Below are 22902 nucleotides of genomic sequence, written 5' to 3'. Positions count from 1 at the left end.
ATTTGATTGAACTAATTGCTACTCGTGCTACCGGGTCGGGTCGCTAGTGTAATGTAGAAGCGTCATACAGCTTCGCATTCCTGGAATTGCCCGGCGATTACTCCACGAGTTAAGATTCATCGCAGAGATTTATATGTATTGAATTATGTCAATCACTCGAGGAATGTGCTTAATCGTGGCTTATTTAGATGTCGTTTGTTAATCATATTATTGTCGAGCTTCGGTTATGTTGAAACAACGATTATGTCGTTCGCATTGAGTAGAAAATGCGATACGCCCTTGTTAATTACGACTTAATATGTTTGTCTTCACATAACTCGGTGGATTATTCAAGTTTTATTATGATCATAATAAGTGCGCATACTTTCGTCATGTTTACATTTTTATTTTTAAACTTTGTTGTATTTGTTTCTTTTTAACTGGACCGGCTTCGATGGTTAAATAATTGAAACGAGAACATCAAAATACCATGTGTTTTAGCCACTTTTTAGGATCTTAAAGTCTACATTGGAAACAAAAACCCTTAAATGTTCAGAAATACACATACAATGCAGAATAAATTAAGATGAGGTTTCAAGTGTGTTCAGCTTCAAATATAAGTGATAGACGCTTAACACAGTAACAAACTGTATTCTCATTTGTAAACATTGGCCTCAATATTATCCGTAAATACACTTTTATAACAGATACTTGGCGATCTTTATTTGGTTATAATTCATAGCAATGGATTTCATATAGCAAGTTATTACCGTCTTAGTCTGTGTTGTCAAAAACACATTTACATGAGTAAAGATTATCGCCTTTATAGAGATCTTGGCAACAAATTTTAGCTCATCTGCATAATGAGAATCGTATCGTTATTTTCATTACCAATATTTATTGAGTTATTTTTACACTGCATTCATAATTTGCACTGACAGTTGTCAAAGTATACCGTTTTATTGCGACTACTTTAGGTCCCTTTGTTGTCAACTTTTACCTCTATTATTTAGACCATTTGACATAATTTTAGGAATCAAACAATAGTATTAAATAGTATTCTTTTTTCAAAATATTTAGGGTAGTTTGATGCTCGTTTCCTTGACACAATTCCATCACGAAATGTGCCAATGCGAAGTGTTAAATATATTTAGATCTGGAATAATCAAATCAGAACTGTCGTATAATCTCAGACTGCCTGGTATTCGGTTTATGATATAGTGTCGATTGGCTACGTTCCCGTAATGTATTTGAAATTATTACAAACTCTTACTATAATTACCCTTAATGGGGTAGACAGACGCATTAAATGTTCCTAACTATTGAGACTTACTTCCAATATGTAGACAGCGTAGTATGTAGTGTTAAGGGTATGTCTGTATTGCTTATTCTATGATGTCCTGATCAGTCTAAAATACTAGATTTTAAACAATTTTGATGTCTGACATTTAATAAGTATTATTTTCCGAAATGAAACAGAGCTTTAGTCAATCGGATTTATTACATTTTTTAATAACTAGAGGCCAAATTAAATAAGTATTGGATAGTATCACACAATTACTTCTTCGGTTAGAATCAATCACACAAAGATTAAGTAACTTCGTAGATACATTACTTGACCTTACGATTGCATATTTCTATCAAATTAAAAATATTACATTAGCCGTAATACGTTTCGTAATTAGTAAAGTATCTAAGACGTCTATTTATTTATTGCTCGCGTTTAAATTTAAAATATTACATGAGTGTAGGAGTGGATTAGAGCTAGCAAAGCGGAAGAATTCAACAAGTTATTTCTCGTTGACTACGCATTCTTTGAATTGTACATTTATTTTGTTTTGAATGTAAATTAACATAAATTTGTTAAGTATGTTTAATGACTTCCTTTCTTCTATATGATGTGTAATTGGCTATACCTATAAAGTACAAATGGCCAGGTTTATAAAATGAAGGTTTTACTATACATACAAGTAACTTTTATAAAACACTAGCTGTTGCTAGCGAATTCTACATCATAAAATTAAAAAAAAACATTAAAAACATAACCTATGTTACTCAGTGAGAACATAGCTTTTTAATGGTGCAAGATTCTTTCAAATCGGTCTAGTATTTTTTGAGTTATTTCAATACAATCCAAAAGTCTCAAATTTTTTTTCTCTTTATATTATTATAGTATAGATAAACATCCTGTATTCTCAATATTTAATGCTATTTTAATTCGTTAAAAGAAGTAACAATCCTTGAGGCCTTTATTTTTATGGACCATTTTTGTTTATTCTCGTTATTTTCAATCCATTTCATAGTAATATATAGTAATCTCATAAAGTTCGTTTGCATCGAAAATCATGACTTAGAGGGTGTTCAAAAAATTTACATAGCTACGTTGTTCGGTAATAAGTAATTAAAACAGTTTCCGGATCGATTCCAAGGATTGAATATTGATTTCGGCTTGTACGTCTGTGTCGTGTCTAGTCGTTTACTATGCGAATGATTTCCGTGAGTGTGGTATACGCGGCGTACGCGCCAACGGTACGGCGACATTAACACGCGCCAAATATTTTTATGCGACCAGACATGGATTCCTTAGCTGAAATTCACGTAAACAGAACTATACTTAGACCCCGTCTTATAGCAGACGTGATTTCATTGTTTTCTTAAAGAGTAACAGACTTTGCAATTGTACCTACTACAAAAATATTATGACCTCTCTCTTGTTCTCTTTAAGATAAAAAGAGATAACAAAAGGTTATTGGAATCACAATAGTTGTTACATAGTGCCAACTAACACTAAGAAAAATGCTGTTGTTTTAAGTTAATCTATGATTTTTATAAAATGAAGAATTTAAAGAAACCGATTCTGGGGTTACATTACCATTTTGTTTTCAAAAACTTATTAATTTTATCAAGTATTTAAATATGGAGATAAAAGTTAGCTTTGTTGCATACAGTTTTAGCACTGAAAATCCTACCTTTCTTTTATCTCTGCTAGGTGTAAATATCTACAGAAAAAATAATTGCTAAAACTAATTAAAGGACAAAGAAATTAATTTAATTTTGATTATCAATTCCAGGGTCACCATGGAGAAGATAGAATCAGCACTGGACGTGCTATCACGCGCCGCGACCATGGTGCAGCCTTGCCCTGCCTATCCCGCCAGCGATTCCGACAGCTTCGGTATGTAATGATTACTTCTTTAATGTCATTATTGACTAACGCCACTGACAACCGTGTGTACAAAAAAACTGAGAATCCAAATTTCATTTAGATCCAATCAAACGTACTAGACTTAAGTTAAGAAATCCATACAAATTATTGCCTTACCCCTAATGCTTACCGTTATCAAGAGGAACGTATTTAGTGTTAATCATTAACCTCTTATGCATCGTTCGAAACCTTTGCTGTGCGCACAATAAATGAAAATGTAAGATAGTAGGCGACATTAAGACAAAAAATAAGACATATTTTGTTTTTATGTGAAACGGGGGCCATACTATTGTCTAAAGAACTATGAGGTATGTCGTTAATTATACCATATATCATGATGTTTGAGAATTACCGACAGTTGGGAACGATAAAAAAGAACGCGGAATGTGCTACCACATAGCCCAATAAGATTAATGGCGGTCTTAACGCCTACCTACAGATCTTTGTTGTCTTTTTATATGTCCGAGATATGATACTGGTTTGTTTGTTTTATAAAACAATAATGTTTATTTTAGAATGATCGCTTACGGCCATTAAATAATAATAAAATAGGGTACGAATACAAAGTTTAAGTTAGGAAATTTTTAATGACAACCTGTACACCTGCAGTAATAAAGAATTGCAGGTGTGTCCCAACGAAGCGTATAAAAATTTGACAAATAATATCAATATATTATCAGGTCTTTGAACTTTATTTAGTTGTAGACAGTCACTTTATTTATCTGTATTTGCTATTTTATGATAACGATTTTTTACGTTGGCATTCCTGTTCACATTTTTTGACTAATTCTTAGATATTTTATAAGATTTATTCAACCAATCATGTCCTATTAATCACCTTTTCCTGTATAACAATAGTACCTTTATAAACTGTTTACCTCTGACTACCCCATTATGGCGCAATAACCCATCTTACGCATTGCCATTAAAGCCAATCATCAATAAGTATTATTATGATTACGTCATGGTGCATAAAGAATACAGACAGTATTGATTAATAATGGTAACGAATCGTCTAGGAATCCAGTTGTATAGGGAACACGGCTAGTAGCGGGATGACGGCCTTGTGCGCCACGCCGCCACATTCCACATCACAGCTGACATTGTTTAACGACCATCCGCCTTTATACCAGGCTTATGTTTTGTACCGTATACGAGTACGTAGACTTGTTGCCGTTCCTGACCTAAATACATTTTGATAATGTTTAGTTATTTCATGAATGTAATAAAGAAGCGAATGATTTATTGAATTTAAAATTAACACTGCAACCCTGATCAGTGTTGTACATTGATAGCTTTAACGTTGATTGCTTTGCTATATGCGCATCGCAGAACTATTATTGAGATAAAGTTAGGGGAGAGAAGTGTTGGTTCACTGCTGTCGAGCTATTCATCCATCAGCAGCTGTTGCCGCGTGTTCCACTGACAGTTCTTTTTGTTCAAATATCGCTAACAATAGTTCTTACATAATGAATTTAGGGTCCGTAACGAACAAAATTCGTGGTCAGTAAATTTTCAACAATGCGAAACAAATACAAGTCGCAGCGGCTTTAGCTGAGCGGTCGCAAGCTTCTGCCGAGTTAAATAACAATGGATGCCATTGTTGAATCGGACTGGTTTCGCGATAAGGCCTGACGATTTCAGCGCCCCTCTCGCCTCACAGCCCCGGCCCCCTCCTCGCCGGCGTTCGGTCATCGCGACGATTGTTATACACCTCGGTGTCTTTTTTCTGTCGTTTCGACTAACCAGTTTCGATAAATCGCGTTCTGGTCCCGGCCCACGTCGGGGTTTCGGATCGCATCGCAACGATCACATTAATAAGCCCGTTTCCCCTCTGCCGACTGACAATGGAGTTAAATGTCGACGAGAAAGCAGAGCTTTCCGACAGCAGAAACGAAAGCATAGACGAGAAACGCGTCCCGCTCGCATTTCGCCGACCCACTATCTGCTATCCGGCCGCTTCATACACTTCGCGATCTTCCGACATTACGTTCGATACTTGGACTGAAACTTCCGCATACCATTACAATGATTCGATGAGGTTCGTATAACAAAAATATACGAAGTGTGTAATGAAAAAAACATAATGAATTTACAAGCGACGAGACTTCGCCGAAGCATGACGATCGAAATCAAATCTAAACATAATTAAATGTATCGATTTGTATAATTATAGAAAGGCATGCATACATTATGGGCATAATCAAAATACGATCACGCGACGCTCGGCGGTGATGTAGTCTTGCCGATTGGTTGTTTACAAACAATGGTCGGATCGCAAATAATTATGCAATGCGATGACAGAACGCGCGCCGCATCGCAACTTACTTTCGATGGTCGGCGTGCGTGCGCATGCCCGAGCGACACCCGCTCTGCTGTCAAACGCCGAGCAGAGAAAGCGCTCAGGAATTTGGCCCGCCCGGCCCTGACGATGCAAACGTTACCGATGAACGCCGCTGCAATCGCCCGCGCATTACTCAATGTAAACGAGCATTTTCACTCATGTCATCTGTTAATCGTTTTTTTTTTTCAAACTTCCTTGACAAATACTTCACCGGTCAGTTACATGTTACTGGCTGTTACAGAAAAAAATGAAACAATTTATTAGTACTCAATAAACATCAATCCTCGCATGCTCGGTACATAGCTGTGTATAAATGTAACGCCTCGACGTAGCGTCGGATGTTGCGTCTCGAAATGGAATTTTATTGTGAATTGTGCACGGATGAAATTGGCGTGCGAGTCTATATCCGGAACGCTGAGGCGGCGTGTTACGGTTTCGAAAAGAATGCCGAATGTAGGTTGTGCTGCCGACTACAGTTACGAACGCTGTGAGGAATGCAATTATCGATCGCTATTGTTGTCAAAACATTGTTTTAACTACACCAATTCTAGATTAAATATTATTCACACAAAAAATTAAAACTGCGATAATAAGGCTAAAGCATAGAGTCGTAAAGCGACTGAATCGTATTCTTCTGCAAGCAGCTTCTAGAATATGTAAATACCGCTGTATATTTAAACCCCAAACCAGGAAAAAAGAAAATAGGTAAATCGTAACAGGAGGTAATTGCTTCTAATGTCAAGATATCTGAAACTTGTAGCGTATACATGAGTCTAAGCACTAAGTTAGTAAAACACCTTTTCTACTAAACTCGGTGTTATACAGTTCGTTTTTCATATAAGGTTACGGACTACACGGACGCCTACTCTATAATTTTTTTAATATTTCAGCCCACATCTTACAATTTTGTAATTGACCTTTATCAATGCACCGTTTACTTGTATCGAAAAGTTATGATATGTAATCGCGTTCATATACCCCCGCGCGCAATTTAGTCATTGAGAGCAGAATTTCTAATGGCAATGAATTCCATTTGGTTGGCACTACAGCGAGTGTGCAGGTATTCGAAGTATTCGGGCCGTCTCGCGTATTGTCTCAATCATGACTAGCGATCGTTTTATGTTTGAATGTATATGAAATCAGCTAGAATGTCGATATGTAGATAAAGAATTCTTCGCAATTACTCACAACACTTTAGTGGAATTGCATCAATTCTTATCATACTGGGAACTTAAGTAATAGGCTGTTTATACGTACCTATACTTAATATGACAGTAAGAAATGCTTAGTCCTTGTTTAACGTATGTCTATAACTTACAGACGTCCTAACAAAATTATCTGCAACGATGTTACCAAGTCTACTATGTATAGAAATGCGTTATTTTAAACTACTTTAATTACAATCAATTTTAAACCTAGATGAAGTTAATTTATTTTGCATTAATGTAATGGAAAGTTAAAAGTAATCCAAAACAAAATTAAAATTACTATTGGTTAACAAGACATATACTAATCATACTTCTTACTAATATTATAAATGCGAAAGTTTAGATGAATGGATGGATATTTGTTAGAGTTTGTAGCCTAAACGGCTGAACGGATTTCGATGATATTTGGTGTAGATATAGAGGATAATCTGGAAGAACACATAGGCTACTCACTTTTGTTTTTTTTTTAAATTCCACGCAGACGGAAGCTAGTACGCTATAAATCAAAAATGTCTAAAACTCATTAACATCTGAAGTTATTGACTATAAAAATGAGAATTCTACAGATATTTTGTTGATTTCACATCGTCATTTGTTCTCATACGTTCTATAAGAGTCCCTTGAAAAGTAATAAGTACCTAAAACAATTGATTGCGAACAAAAGAAACTAAGAGAAGGGATCAGAAGTAAGCGACCTTCATGGTATAGCGCCTCACCAAATTATCTGTCCTTTAAATCTAACGGTCATAGCAACTGACGCCTCTCTCACGCCACATCGCTAGTTGGTATATTATGTAAATTTTGTAATTTTAGCTACTGTTGTATGCGCTTACAATCATAATCTTTTTTTAATATGAAACTTATGTTTTTAAACATGTTTGAGTACTCAGATTTGTTATTTGCTCATAATGTAAGTAAATTGTGCCTTGTTCTGTAATCTTAAAAACAGTAAAAACTTCGATGGTTTTTAAAGATTATAAACCAATTTAAAAATTACATACCCGCTCAGCTCGTTTGCCATCTTTAATATCATAGGAAAGGAATGTTAACCTCCAAAGGTTTCAAATATTTGGCTGACCTCTGCGTGACGTTATAGCGTAGGAATCAAACGTGAGTCCGCACTGTTAAATCATCACCAGCGCCGATTTGCGCTTGCGAAATAACCAAATACCAGCATTCATCGAATTGCGCTTTGCCAATTTACAGCAATTTCAATTAAGAATTAAAATTCCTTAATAATTTTCAATATTTTCCTGCAAAACCGCATTTTTCCCTGGAATTAAAAATTACATTAATTATTTTCATTATATAGTAACAGTGAAACTATAATTAAGACAATGTTATTTGTAATGTAACGTCTCTTTGGACCAAGGTAAAGGTATCTTAGAAAAAAGCAAAATCCAATGCGGTTTTCGAGGCAAACCGCCCAAACATTCCGCTCTCGTGACCTTTACGTTCCTAATTCAAGTCATATGATCTTAATATCTTTGACTTTTTAATTCTTAATAACTCAATTTGTTGTTTAAGCGAATTAAATGTTTATTGTATACAGATTAATTGTAATCGCTTTTAGCTTCTTAGTTCTCCTTAAATATATCGCACTACTAATGAAACATGCTGTAAATTGCATTCAAGTTTTTTTTATATAATATAAGGTGGCAAACGAGCAACCGGCCACCTGAATCCACCGAAATGAAAAGGAACCGCTGCCCATAAAGATCCGCAATTGCAGATGCGTTGCCTACCCTTAATTGATGGAGAAGGACATGCACATAAAGAAGACATTTCCCTTCCCTATGCGTCTCCACCGTTCCACCACAAATCTCCTTTTCCTTCCCATCCTTTCTTCTTAAGAAAAGGGAAAGGGACTAAAATTAGGCCTCCGGGACCACACTCATCAGACGAAACGCGGAATTGCTTCCATTTCACGCCTGTTTTCTGTGGTCGTGGTATTACACCGGGCGAGCCGGCCCATTCGTGCGAAGATGTTAAAGCGGGCTCTACCACTGTTAAGTTTGCAATTGTCAACGAGATCTGAAAGAAACATAAACTTCGCTATAAGAGCTTTGAGCTTAAATGTAGCTGAAGATAGAAGCTAGCTAGAAGATAATTTGAATGGGATCATTTATTAATAATTAAAACGTTTTAGCGAAGAGCTAGTGAATTCGTTTATCTTATCAATAGAAACTCATCGTACCGAGAATTAATGTAATTTCTTATTCATTGCGTTCAGATGAAATATTCACATTGTTTGTGATATTTACGATAAGGGCTATTGAAATAAAGAAATACGACTTGTTTGTTATTCATATTTAAATAGTTTCTTTATCAGTATTTTGTATGTTATGTTAATTCTACTATTCATGTGTAGATGTTGGTCTTGTTACAAGTTTATCGTTCGTTCTCATTGGACTACTGTTCGTATAACTTGTTAAAATATTATACTATTTTTGTAACTAGTTATTTGAAGGAATACTTTTATAATGTTTTAATGTCTTTAGATTACTTTTGTTAGATACAGTCGAGGAAGGATATTTCCTATACATTTCGGTTTTAGATAGAAGACTTATCTTGATGAATATACATATTATACGCGACATAGATCTCGCAACAGACGCCAAGTTCTGTAGCGTTTGCTTAGTGTTGTGTGTTGCGGGCTTTATATTGATTAGTGACTTAATGTATGGTATTCGATCATCTTACTTCTTACTAATATGTTAACGAAAGTATAGATGGATGGATGGATGTTTGTTTGACTTTGTAGCGTGAACGGCTGAACGGATTTCGATGAAATTTGGAATAGATGTAGAGGTTAGTCTCATTATTTTTGTATTTCACGCGGAAGGAGTCTCGGGCGCAAAATCACTATAAATCTTTGATTGTACTAGATAATTTTAAAATACATCAATTTAAATAAAAAAAAGCCTATGATTAGTTAAACCTTGCAGCGTTCTGTACCTAAAATATATTTGGCGTAATACTAGTGACGTTATGATACGAGATATCTTCGATAAAAGTTCCACATAGGGTTGCTTATCGAGGTGATGCAACGGTGTCAGGGCTGCCACGTACGACCGCTACATGGTGCTTTGTGATGCAACCATGAAGGTTACTAATGCATCGTTTGTTCTGATACTGTAATCTAGGGAATATTTTCTTTTAAATATAATACATTTTAAAAATTGTGTTAAAGAAAGAAATCAATTTTTAACACTAAGTACAAACTAAATCTAATCTTACTCTATTAGATGTTAATTGTGAAAGTTTAAGTTACTACTACTAAGTACTAAGTACTAAGAAGATAGTCTGGAATAACACAAGCTACTCACTTTTTTTTAATTCCACACAGTTGTAGTCGCGGGCGAAAGCTAGTATAATATAAAAATAAAATTGTAATAATATAAAATGTGCAAGTTTTAAGTTACATCCTTAAGTCTAATTAAATAAAGGCTAAATCACTGGTAACACAAAAGTAATAATCAAGCAATGCATTAGTAATATATACATACAGAAATAAGTTTGTTTTAATATGATAAACAACAGATAAGAAAATACCGCAATCAAAATAATGACGTGCGTTCGACGCATCTGTCCGACGAAGACAAAGAGCAGACAAAGATGTTTTTGACACCTGTATAGTGTCAAAGACCTACAGAACCGAAACAGAAAATCTGCAAATGTCTTTTATTACTGGCAAATTATTATTGTTTGTATCGATTTATAAGTACATATTTTATGTTTTTTTTTAGTTTCGAAAACACTTTCACATTGAAATTTTATTAATAATTAAGATTTTATTTAGTTTATTAAAGGTTTTTATTCTCAACTTTTCCAGCTAATATATTACCACCTGATTTTCAATATTAACATCTATATTCTGTACAATGAATATATTACGAAAATCAACTGCTAGAAATATTTTTTCGAACTGTCATATCTGGTTTATTACCGTATTAAGAATCATTTTATAGTTATCAAGGGGTTCCTTAATTAATTTAATATAAGAAATTTACACTACACTTAATAATTCGTGTGTTATCAGTAGGCAGGTTTTAAACGATTCAGTATCCATAGAAACTGAATACAGGCAAAGGGGACCTATAATGTAATTTATGGAAATGTAATCCACTGTCTAGACTAGACCGTTTTATCCTAGTACGTCTGGCAGGAGGCGGCAACACAATGTTTACAAGGCCCAAGAGATCGTCCATTGTATGCGCTTGTTTTTTATCATTGTAAATAACCAAACTAAATTCATTATTCACTGTATCGTTCAATTGTTTTTAAATCTAACTTCTTACTAGTCTTACTATTATGAATACGAAAGTTTAGATGGATGGATTTTTATTAGAGTTTGTAGCCTAAACTTCTGTAGGGAAGTCGATGAAATTTGGCATAGACGTAGAGGGTAGTCTAGAAAAATACATAGGCCACTTTTGATTTTTTTAAATTCCACAAGGACGGAGTCGCGTGCGAAAGCTAGTACAATACAAGGCACTTGATACTTAGTAGGTACTTTAATGCAATGCTATGTTTAACGAATTATAGGATACAGAATAGATAAGAAAAGAATGTCTACTATCTATGAAAAATAAGGCCTACGCGGCAACTACTAGTTTTGGTTGTTGATTAAAAATTAACACAAGTTACCATTGTTATTGTTATCTCAGTTTTTGTTAGGAGAATGAACGGGATAGCGAAATATTTTTTGTACAATTGTTGAGCAGTGGGAACTTATAGTGATGTGTATGTGTGAGTTGTAATATTGAGGTTATCTTGTACATGCCAGTGTCGATACGAGACTTGAATAAATATGATTTTATAATAGGTCACATTGATAGAACAAGATCGATAGAGATGATAGAATTACCACTTTTATTCTTTGACACTTTTATTCTTTGACACTTTGAAACATTTGTTTTATTAACCGTGTAAAATGTATAGAATAATGTACAATTTATTCAACGTTAAATCATAATTGTGGGAGTTAACTATATTTAACAGTCTCACGCAAAACTAATAAACAGTTTATTATTTTGAGAAAGAACTGTGACGAGTAGATAACAAAAACATCATAACATAATTTAATTCGTTTGTGAAAACTCCCGTTGTAATTTGAAATCATCTGATATATGTTTTGCTGCTACCAACCTGGCAACCCAGTTAAATCTACAAGTCTGTTCTTTGCTACTAATGAAAAAAATCATCAACCAGTAACAAAAAGCAATCATTATCATAAATGAAGAACGGACCTCTACGACCCATTACTATAAAGGCCACGGTTAGTAGTTCAAGATCGGTAAAATGATCATATGATGAAGAATGACCTTTTACGTTGAATATTTATTAAGTTGGCAGCTTCATAATTATACAGGGCGTGCAAAAATTACCTGTACAAGGGAAGGCCACGAATTAATAATCTCAAAATCTTTATGGAACGTCCTGTATATTTTAAAAGGCTTATGGTTTTTTCACATGAGGGCAGTAAGGCAGAATAGGAGACAGGCCTGCTATTGTTTAAACGAATACTTACTTTGAAACCAGAACTGTATACCACAGCGTGTACATTAAACAATAGCAGTACTGTCTTGTTTACTGCTCTGTTTCAGTTTTCTACCCTCGTGTGAATAAAGCATTACTCTCTTTAAGTTCATGGCGCAGTTGAGTGCATCGGTACGCGTCCGTCATGCTCTGAGAGATCGCGGTAAAAACTTTAATGAAATTAAATTAATTGAAATAATCCATTTCGTTTACAAATGTTGAATCTTGAATACTGTAAAATCAATTACAATTGCATAAAAGAATTGCTGTCTCTACCTATCTCCCTGCGCCGATAATACCTTTGAAAGTGTCACTATAGATATTGTTTTTAAGACTGCAATGAATTAAAAGTAGGTATAGTTATTATCTAAAGTACTTATAAGACATAACCTGATATATTTTAAGATTAAATCATCGCTACACCTTGTTCTAAAATAAGAACAAGGTAGTTTGGTAGTTAGAGAAATATCATTGATTTTGTTTTCGTAAACTAAAGCTATACTAATTAAAATGCCCTAATTAAAAGTGCTATTGTCAAGAAATAATTACTTAACATCGTAGTTACACATTGATTCTCGCAATCCGAGCCCCTCGTATAATTTTAATTATTTTCCGACTAGGGGACGCAGGTGGCTTACATGTGGGCCTTCAAGCGAAGTAGCAAAGCTGTGCATTGTATTTGTAACTTTTGAGGGGAGATCTTTTGCCGTTGTAATGTATCAAATTGTAGATTATAATATATACGTGAATTTAGAATTTGTTTTAAAATAATGTTTATAACTAGCTGTCGCTCGCGACTTCATCCACGCAATATTAAGATAAAAAAAATATAATAGCCCGTCTATGTCAGCTATCCGTCAGTGAAAACCCGGTCGACATCGGCCCAGCCGTTTCGGAGATTCCTGGGAATAAATGCGGCTTGCGGACAGACAGACAGACAAGATAATTTTAAATGCGATTTCCGTTAACAGCAACGCAAAAAAATCTTCCTGAAATCTGGAATTTTCTTTTGTTATTACAGAGACTCCAATTTTGTTATATGTATAGAATATAGAAGATTTACTTAGTTTCATTATAATCAATCCGAGAGTTTGGAGAGTTATAAAAAAAAGAAGACACCATAGATTAGCTCCATCTATTGCATAATATGGGAAACATTCATCCAGAAATCGTAGACATCTAGATGGCGCTGTGTATGAGCTTGTGTGCCATTATAATTCATAGATGACGTTAATATAATTTGAATAGGAATTGATACTAAAGCTGTTAAGAAAACGTTTTATTTAAAAGCTTGATAACTTTATGTATCTGTGATTGTTGGACCACTAATGACGCTAATCGATACTTTTGAAACGGAGTAGATACAAAAAATATTCGATCGCGCTCTAAACAATGGACCGCTAATGCGATTTTCAAATATTAAATTTAATATCGCGATTGCAAACATGATTTAACATCGAACATTGATTTGGGACGTGACCAGGCGTTAGTTTGTGTCGTGTTGGTGTTGTGGGCAGGTGTTCGCGGAATGCGGAATGCTCACACTCGCCGCTCGCCGCTTGGTGCTCGCTTCCCGCACTTTCGCTGCAAACATCCGCCGGTCCTCGGCCACGCCGCTGTTATGTAAACTGGATGCCCTCTATTCGAATCCACATTTAGACAGTGTTATAAACTACTAAATATTCGGTAATCTTTACACGATACATTTTAAATAAAGCCTGACTTGATTTTCTTTTAAAAAGTCACAGTTAAAAAAACGAATTACACGAAAACTCATTCGCAAAGATCAGTTATAAACGTAATCGATTCTGTAGCCTAATTTAATCGAATAAAAACAACGAACAACTTCTGATGAAAAGAAGTTCGTGTCGTTAATTCGATTCAAAAGGTTGCGTGTGCTCAGTCCGATACATTAATTTTATCTGGAGTCCGCAGCCGTGAGCCTGCGGCCACGGACGGCTACTGCTACCGCACGCGAATACCGATTACAATATAATGAATACGATTAATCGAAAACGATGTATAATCGAATGTAATTCGATAATACTGGCCAGCTATAATCTCGATCGCTTAAGGGCTTAATATAAAATTATTTGATCACTTCCGCACGGACGTTCACATCCGGAATCTCATTCGGATTTAAATAAATTATTTTTATGGGAAACACGAATTTAAATATGAAATGATTATATTCAGAACTCTAACAAATGTTTAGAAACAAACGGACTAGTTAGTAACTAAGCATGTTTTAAAGAACAAACCTTAGTTTAACTTATTATGAAACATATTTTGATAACCTTTGACAAGTTAGATGTAATATTTTCGCGTCAATTTTTATTTAAGTATATATGGCTGAGCCTTTCGAAACTTTAATTAGCGGTCGAAACGGAGAAGCAACAGAACCTTTACTTATAAGCGCCTACAAGACTATGATATGGCCGGTCTAGTCGGCAAAATCTTGCAACATCTATTACTTTGGGTCTTCATCTTCATTACACATTTAATAGCATTTTTTAGACTGCAAATACTACATTTTCATTTTAGTCCTCATATGATGGATGTGTATAGAGTGTTTGATCTTTAGGGCAAATTGTAGGGTCGATATGCGTGCGGGTAAACATCTCTCTGAGCGGGTGTGCGTTTACTCCCCCGCGGCGACCCTACCGAATTACACACATCCTTTCTCGTCACATCACGATACCAAATGGAAAATACGTAGTACGACAGGGCTTTAATCAATTTTGATTCTAATGTTAGTTTCAAGTTAAAAAAGCAAGACCTGAGTGAGAACCCATTTATAATTCCACCCATATAGTGATTGAAGTCTTGTTTTGATTTCTATCCTTATTCTTGAAATCGGTTGTTTTCAAAGAGAATGAGAGCGATGACTATGGTTTTAGACAGTCGTCTATAAAAACTTTCAGTTATTTTAGAAAAATAATCATTTATTTAAAACGCAAATCTTAAAGCAGTACTTCTTTCATTTAATATTTAATCCAGACTTAATTAAAATAGAGGCGCCAACGCTTGCATCTACCTGTCGGCGAGCCTTTGCCTTGCTTCTATTATACAACTTAAAAAAACACTTAATGTCTATACGTAGCGGAGCGCGGCAACTTCTCACAGTTCTACTGCCCCCCCCTGTCCTCCTCTCCTCCCGCAACCCGCCTCGTAACTCCCAACCCAAATAAAACACAACCTTTCAAGGATACAACCACCGTAATTTAAAACACTAATCATTAACAGTTTTCGCAAAAGAAATCAAACTTTAACACAAACCAATACGATACATTTTGCAGTATCATCGTTCAAAACATGCAATTTAAAGTGTTCCAACCTAATTAGGACTCTAATGGCTATAGAATAAAGATGAATTTGTGCAAATAATAAGAGGAGGTTGCATCGGTGAAGAAAGGGAGAAGAGCGAAGAGGGTTCATTAATCCCCGCGCCCTGCGCTCACGCACTTTCATGAATGGACCGAACAGGTTGTTGTATCCCGAATACAGGATGTTGCATAAAATATAAAAAAAATGTTTTTACCATATCAAAACATTGTATTAATTGTGATTTTGATCTCTAAAATGCGTCCTAGTAACCAACACAACGTCTAGGTTTTTTTTTGGAAGTTTGAATGTTTTTTGGTATTGTCTTTCTTATGAGGTTTAAAAACAATAAAGGTTGATGGACTTAAAGTGTTTTAACAATGATGAATCAATAATATGAGGTGTGAATGGTCGACACAAAATTTGATTCATTGTGCCATCAGTCACTGAGTGGCTGAGGTCGTAGTTCGCGTGTTACAATTTATCGGCACATTTCCAAGTATTTGTTGCAACGATTTGCATTTTAGTTCAAGAGTTTGAACGGTTCAAGTTACCATTTACATATCTTTCACTATAGCACACGTCTTATGTATTTATTTATAACAGTATTATAATCATTATTAAATAGACTATTTTTAAGTTTAAGTTAAGTATAGTTTTTTAAAATAATTAATATAGATACTATAGCACCCTGTACAGTGCAGCGGCGAAGGAAGCGCCGCAACGTCCGGCCGCGTGGATGTAGCGTGATGCTCTTTTTCCTTTTCGGTTTATTTTTTGTTCATCTCATTTATTTATTCCAATGTAATCTCTTCCAGTTCGTTTTTTTTATTCAGTCGGCCTTCAGTGTTACCTGTGTCGGGACGCCAATGGGTAGTCCATTGTCGTTTGCTAAAATATCACAACTCTTTTTAAAAGTTACGTTCGAATTTGGCGCGTTTTTAAAGTGTTTTGAAAATGGAATGATTTAAATTAGTGATAGTGTGACTTTGACGTTGTTTTGGTATGATGGAAGTACCAGATTATTTGTTGTTTCTGGCTCGCACTTCGCTGAGCTGTGCCCAAAGCTGGGCAATGGATCCCCCACAGTCGCCCAAGTTTAATGTACCTATATGGCAGCCTTGGATACCATCGCCACAGAAAGGTATCATATCTTTAGCTGAATAAATGAAAATGTATACTTCTAATATCTGACACATTTCACTGTATAAGTTTCACTAGTTTCTAAAACTACGCTTTTTCATTATAAGATCCGTAATAAATAATGGTCGCTTAAACGGTATTGACCAATGTTAGAAGGAAGCAGAAGTTCATGTAACGTTCGCTTGGTTTTATACCAAATACATGTAATTTAAAGATATTAGGACAATATTTTTTTCAAACTTTGCCGGTGGCGTTTCCTTGCTTATTAGTAACTTGCTTCTTGTCGGGATGAAGCATTTCTATTTATGTTTACAATATTTATCGAAAAGATATCAATTTCTCTGCTTTGGTTTTTTGGGCGATTTAATAAAAAAAAGCCTTCCTTTGAACATCAGACATTAATCAAGTAAAGTAAAATAATTTTACTTGTACAATTGAGTTTTAATTTGTACAATTATTGTGGTCAAGAATGGCAATAATAATGGCATTATTGTTAGGTCAGATGTAATTATTAATTCTATCTTTACAGAGACTCCGAGCACAGCATCCAGCGGTGAATCTGAGGGCGACCGCACGCTGTCGCCGGAGACGCCTCGCGCGCAGTCAAAGGAGCTCACTGGCAAATGGAGGAGGGAACGTCGATCAACTCGCTTGCCTGATTATAGGCCAAAGTAAGTTTACTTAGTTATTTTTCGATCAAATCTTTAAAAAAATCATGTTAAACATTTCAGGGAAAAATGGGAAGTTTGTTTTTTATTCCAAATATTACTGTTAGCTGTGATCGCGACTTCGTCCGCGTAAATTAAAAATAACAATAAAACACATAGCAAGGCCAAGTAGTTATTGAGTTATTTTAATAAATATAAAAAATCAAAAATACAAATCTTCCCTCTTGATAATATTCACGGAACTCTCCACTACCTAAATCAATCCTGACATTGTTAACATTTAATTAAATTCTCATTCGCCTTCCAAACCAATCATAGCACACTTTAATTATGTTACCAATAACTTAAAACATGGTTATTTCTTTTTTAATTACTACACTTTTTATTTCAAGGATTGACCGATACTTTACTTTCGTTTTTAATATCGAATATCTTGTTTTAGAAAGGCATTTTACAATTTTAACTTATCGATAACGTATATTTTTCAGAGAGAACTGCAAGATGGCGTTGCGTTCACAGTCGTTCAACGAGCGCCGCGCCGCGCCCGCCGTGGCCCGCGCGCAGCCGCACAGCGACGGAGAACTCTCTGATGAAGTCGAGGATTCCTCCGCTATTAATGGGAAAGGTAAAATATTTACCACTTTCTACATTATTACTGAATCATATTTATGTATCGGAGTCCTACAAATAATTTTAAGAAAAAACCATAAGGTAATCGACTTTTAGACTAACCGTATTTGGCATTTATTTAGTTTTCTTTAGCAATTAATCAATGTTCATGTTTTATTGTGGTAAAATGTTCCTAAACAATATTCTATTCTACTAGTCGATTTCGATAGTGCGTAGTTAAAAAATCTAGTAGTAAAATTAGTATATGTTTAAGTTATTTAGTGATTATGTAGCTATCTTAAGAAGTGTTTGGCGGATGCCGAAAAATTATTTTTTGAAATCGATTCCAAAATTTATTAATTAGATAATATACAAATCGTTCCTCTGAATAAGAAATATAGATGAGATAAAGGTTTTTCTTTGTTAATACATAATAAAGACTATGTAACAATAATATATCGTGTAATATTCCAGCGCCACCGGAGTACCCGGGCAAGCACGAGGCGCCGATAGACATGCGGCTGCGGTCACGGCCAGCGCCGCCGCCTTACGCTCGCCCCACCGTCATCAAGACCAACGACACACCACCCGGTGAGCTCACCTCCTCTATGTATACCTCTCAGAGTCGTTTGATAATCACTAAGGTAGACCCCTAGTAATCACTTAGAATAAGAAGGCTTAAGGGCTCTCTGAACTTGATATGTATACTTCTATTAGCTTTCTTCCGCGACTCCATCCGCGTGGAATTTAAAAAAAAAGCAAAAGTCATGCCTATGTATTCTTCCAGATTACCCTTACATCAATGCTAAATTTCATCCAGATCCGTTCAGCCGTTTAGGCTACACGTAAAAAATCGATCCATCAATCCATCTAATCTTGCACGTTTGTAATATTAGGCAGATGTTTATCAGAAACGGAATAGAATTTCTTTATTACAATAAATATAAGAGACTAGCTGTCGCTCGCGACTTCGTCAGCGTGAAATAAATAAATGTTAAAAAATATATGTTACTCACAGATGAATTACCTTTCTAATGGTGAAATAATTTTAAATCGCCTCAGTAGTTTTTGAGTTATTTCAATATATACAAAAATACGAAAATACAAATCTTTCCTCTTTATAATATTAGTATATAGATGAACCAAGGAATTTTATGTACAAACGCAACATTTGTTTCTTAATGATACATTTATTACTATGTTCACATTAAATCTGCTTAAACGGTAAACAACTTAATTAGTACAGATAATGTTTCATTTAATAGTTCGTTAACTCATAAATGTAACATTGTTTTTTTGTTGTCTATTATTACTTTGAAATTTTGAAAAATGTGTATAGTGTTTTTTACACTTAAGATTTCCATAGAAGTAACAATAGGCAAGCATTGTCTAATTTTTCTAAATTAATACATTAGTACTCATCATCATCATCATCATCATCATCATCATCATCATCATCATCATCATCTCCTTATCCTACTCCCATAGGGTCGGCGCAACAGGTTTTTGTCCTCCACATAACTCTATCATACGTCATCTCAGTCATCACTCCCTTTTTGATCATGTCACCTTTCACACAATCCATCCATCTCTTTCTAGGTCTACCTCTACCGATGTACCCTTCCACACTCATAACTAACGTTCTCCTTGTACTATTAATACATTAGTACTCATTAGAGTACTATTAATTCTAATAAGAATTTACATATTCGTTATTCATTTTATACATAACTAGCTGTTGCTTGCGACTTGGTCCTCGTGAATTTAAAAAAATACACCCTTACTCATTGATAACGTTGCTTTTTAATGGTGCTTGATGGAGTGGATGTGATGGAGACTTTTCGGATCAATCGGCCTTTTTAGTTTTTGTTATTTAAATACATACAAAAATACAAATCTTTCCTTTTTATAATATTAGTATAGATTTATTTTTAATATTTATGTAAAACTGATATAATTTTCATTGTAATTACAACTTACGAACACATTAAAATGTGTAAGATGGTCAATAATTTTTTAATTTAATTTAATATAATTTCAGGTTCAATGTCGATGTGCGATCCCGTCATAGACGAGCACTTCCGACGTTCCCTCGGCGACGATTACATGAATCTATTCAAGAAGACGGAACAAGTTCAGCCCGGACCTAAACCTAACACCAAGGACAGAGCAAGCAGTCCCATATTATTCAAACAGGATGAACCTAAATCTACTAAAATCATCGCCATGGAGGTAGATGACGCTAGTATGTCGGTTGATGACCATTTCGCGAAAGCCCTAGGAGATACCTGGCGTCAAATACAAACTTCAAGGCAAAAAGAAGATAAACCACAGTCTAGTAAAGTCGTCGACGATCATTTCAGCAAAGCGCTCGGAGACACGTGGAAGAAAATACAAACATCGAAACATCTAGAAGAAAAACCTAAAGACCAAACTAAGATAATCTCCAGGAGCGGGGTTGTGATATAATGAACTGGGTCTAATAATAATGGTTCAGTCTTATTTTCGCGATTTGCGATCATGTTCAACTTTGAGGAATGAGTATTTATCGTTGGTCTTTGAATCCATGACAATTCTGTTACCTAACGGTTTTGGGGTATTTTAGTGTGGGTTTCCGATTTACAGAATACTTTCGACTTAATATTCATAGGATTTATGATTTCTTTTAACTTTAACGTATTCGATATACAATAAATACCATACTCAGACAGAAATTTGTTACTAAGAGTTCTTTAGTAGTTTGAAGTTTTATAAGGTGGTCCCTTAGCAGACATTTCAGTATCCTTATATTAAAAAATAAATCACAATAGAAATGTATATATTTGCTTTTTAAAAATGTGTTAAAATCAGTATAATTCGAATCTAGCTTAACCAAGAATACTTTCGCCATATTGCGGATAAATATGGAACTAATTGTCTTGAGTGTATTAGAAATAATAAAGACGATTGAAGCGCCCTCTTGTAGTGATTTTTGTATTCTTATGAAATAACTTGATTATCTTTGTATCGGGAACCCCGCGTCTTAAAATTATTGTTTTATGTAAAATTCGATGTAGTCATTTATTAGTCACCAGTTACACGATAAGTTATTACCTCAATTTTATGCGCTTTTGCACAATACACTATTTAGGTTAATCTATGTTAAGTATTTGTAAATAATAGCCGGTATATTGTATGGGTTATTTAAGCGACTTGCTAGATTTAGAAATACATTTCAAAGATATAAATACATAGATACATAATATATAAATACTTTTCTGATAAGACAATTTAAAAGAAAAATAGCTTTATTCTTACTTTCAAAAATCCTGAATAAGTCAAGATAACATCGAGATATTTAATTTAATTTTTAACAATGTAAAAAATATTTGAGTCTTTTTTATTCTCTAAAACGCATATTTATCATTGAACAGAAATTTAATATCAATTTTTATTGCTTTTAATTTTAGAGATTAATTTTAATTTTAAAAAATGTGATCAAAATTAATTTTTAATTAGTGCTTTATTTAATTTAGTTATATTAATTAATTATTTATCTATGTATTTACATCACTAGTTGTATATTTATGTTTATTTCTCGTTGCAATGTTCCTTGTGTATGTTTATATTCTAGTTCACGTGACTGCGTTTTCTGTCGATATATTTAAAATATTGTCTCATTTATTGTCTATGACAAAGAAAGAGACAAAACGTTTTACAAATATACGGCGGAATTTTACAGTTAAAGTTTGTAAATGTAAATCAACTGTGTACAATAAACTACAATGCTATCAAAACTATTATTTCTTTTATTTTTTAAACCTTTAACTATTACTAAGAGGAAAAAGCATAAACTATTAATTCGACGGAGGATTTTGTTGCAAAAAATACATGTTACCGACACACTAAAAACAAAATATCACGTTTTTTTCTGAAAACTATTTCGGTGTATTTTTTTAAATAAGTCGTTCGTCACACTTGACATTATCAAATTAAGGTTAGTTAAGGTTGCAGTTTGACGAAAATAGTTATATTTTAACTAAATTTATTTCTTGTATTGTACTTTTTTTCGTTACAAAACTCTTCAAATTGTTTTAAAATTTGATTTAGTGAAAGAATTATTTATTTAAAAATCGACAGAAAATTGTACAGAAATCAAAAATTGTACTGTTTTTTCTTTTGTTTGTCGCCATTTTAATAAACAATATCTATGGTCTTTGGGTATAAAGTATTCAAAAGCAATATACTCGTAATAATATATTTATTTATATTCAGCTATGTACATACAAACAAAATTCTTAGCATTATGAAACAAATTAACTTTAGCAATTAAATATTCTCCAATTCGACAATGTTCAGTGTGACTAACAAATTAAAAAAAAAAACTATTTCATTCTAAACATCACATTCATATTTCATATCCAAAAAATGCGTTTTTTCTACAAAAATCTTCGTCGAATTAAGGGCTAAAGCAATACATATTCTATTTTTACAAATACACGTATCACAAGTTTCTGGTACCACATTAGAAAGACATATTGTTATCTCATGTTTGTCAAAAAGAATGAGAGAGATAAGAATATGTCTTCATATGTTTTAGACAATGAAAACCGAGTTATATTGACAATTCGACGTAGACGCACGTAGCCGTTGCAGACTGGAACTCCGCCTCTCCGTTGCGTTGTTTCCGATGGTCGTCCAAATTCGAGCACTGAATTCGAATGGTGCTAGAGATTGTTCACTCTACCCACACATACGAATACAGTTGTCAAAATATGGACCGATGAATCTTGATACTTCAATATAACCTGAAACAGAGATTATTTTATTAGTTTTGAAAATGCAGCAATTCTTCGATCAACAATTTATAGTAAGTAGTAAAATGTTTATGTCGAAAACAAT

At 34.2% G+C, this 22902-nt stretch overlaps 1 protein-coding gene and 1 long non-coding RNA gene across 4 annotated transcripts in view; one reads left to right on the top strand and one right to left on the bottom strand.

Annotated features, from left to right (window-relative positions):
- The window catches only part of LOC106105475, a 24591-nt gene extending 9622 nt beyond the window's left edge, over positions 1–14969 (bottom strand). The window contains exons 1-2 of the long non-coding RNA XR_001225739.1: positions 13821–14969; positions 7738–8009 (exon numbers count right to left, since the gene is read on the bottom strand). This is a non-coding gene — a long non-coding RNA (uncharacterized LOC106105475). The remainder of the gene's footprint in view (positions 1–7737; positions 8010–13820) is intronic.
- Positions 1–21353, top strand: part of LOC106105472 (transcription cofactor vestigial-like protein 4) — a 24805-nt gene extending 3452 nt beyond the window's left edge. Inside the window, exons 2-6 of one of the 3 annotated variants that reach the window (XM_013285799.1) lie at positions 3051–3154; positions 17274–17415; positions 17901–18037; positions 18496–18612; positions 20063–21335. In XM_013285799.1, the coding sequence (XP_013141253.1) occupies positions 3058–3154; positions 17274–17415; positions 17901–18037; positions 18496–18612; positions 20063–20490 (921 nt within the window). In that variant the 5' untranslated portion in view covers positions 3051–3057 and the 3' untranslated portion in view covers positions 20491–21335. Of the gene's footprint in view, positions 1–3050; positions 3155–16443; positions 16746–17273; positions 17416–17900; positions 18038–18495; positions 18613–20062 lie in introns of those variants that run through there. The other 2 variants (XM_013285798.1, XM_013285797.1) reach the window with 2 other exon arrangements.
- Positions 21354–22902: the final 1549 nt, after the last annotated feature.

Source organism: Papilio polytes, unplaced genomic scaffold (assembly GCF_000836215.1).
Source record: "Papilio polytes unplaced genomic scaffold, Ppol_1.0 DF822845.1, whole genome shotgun sequence".
Lineage (NCBI taxonomy): Eukaryota > Metazoa > Arthropoda > Insecta > Lepidoptera > Papilionidae > Papilio > Papilio polytes.
The sequence above is the reverse complement of the archived record's forward strand: the minus strand, read 5'-3'. Positions and strand labels throughout refer to the sequence as shown.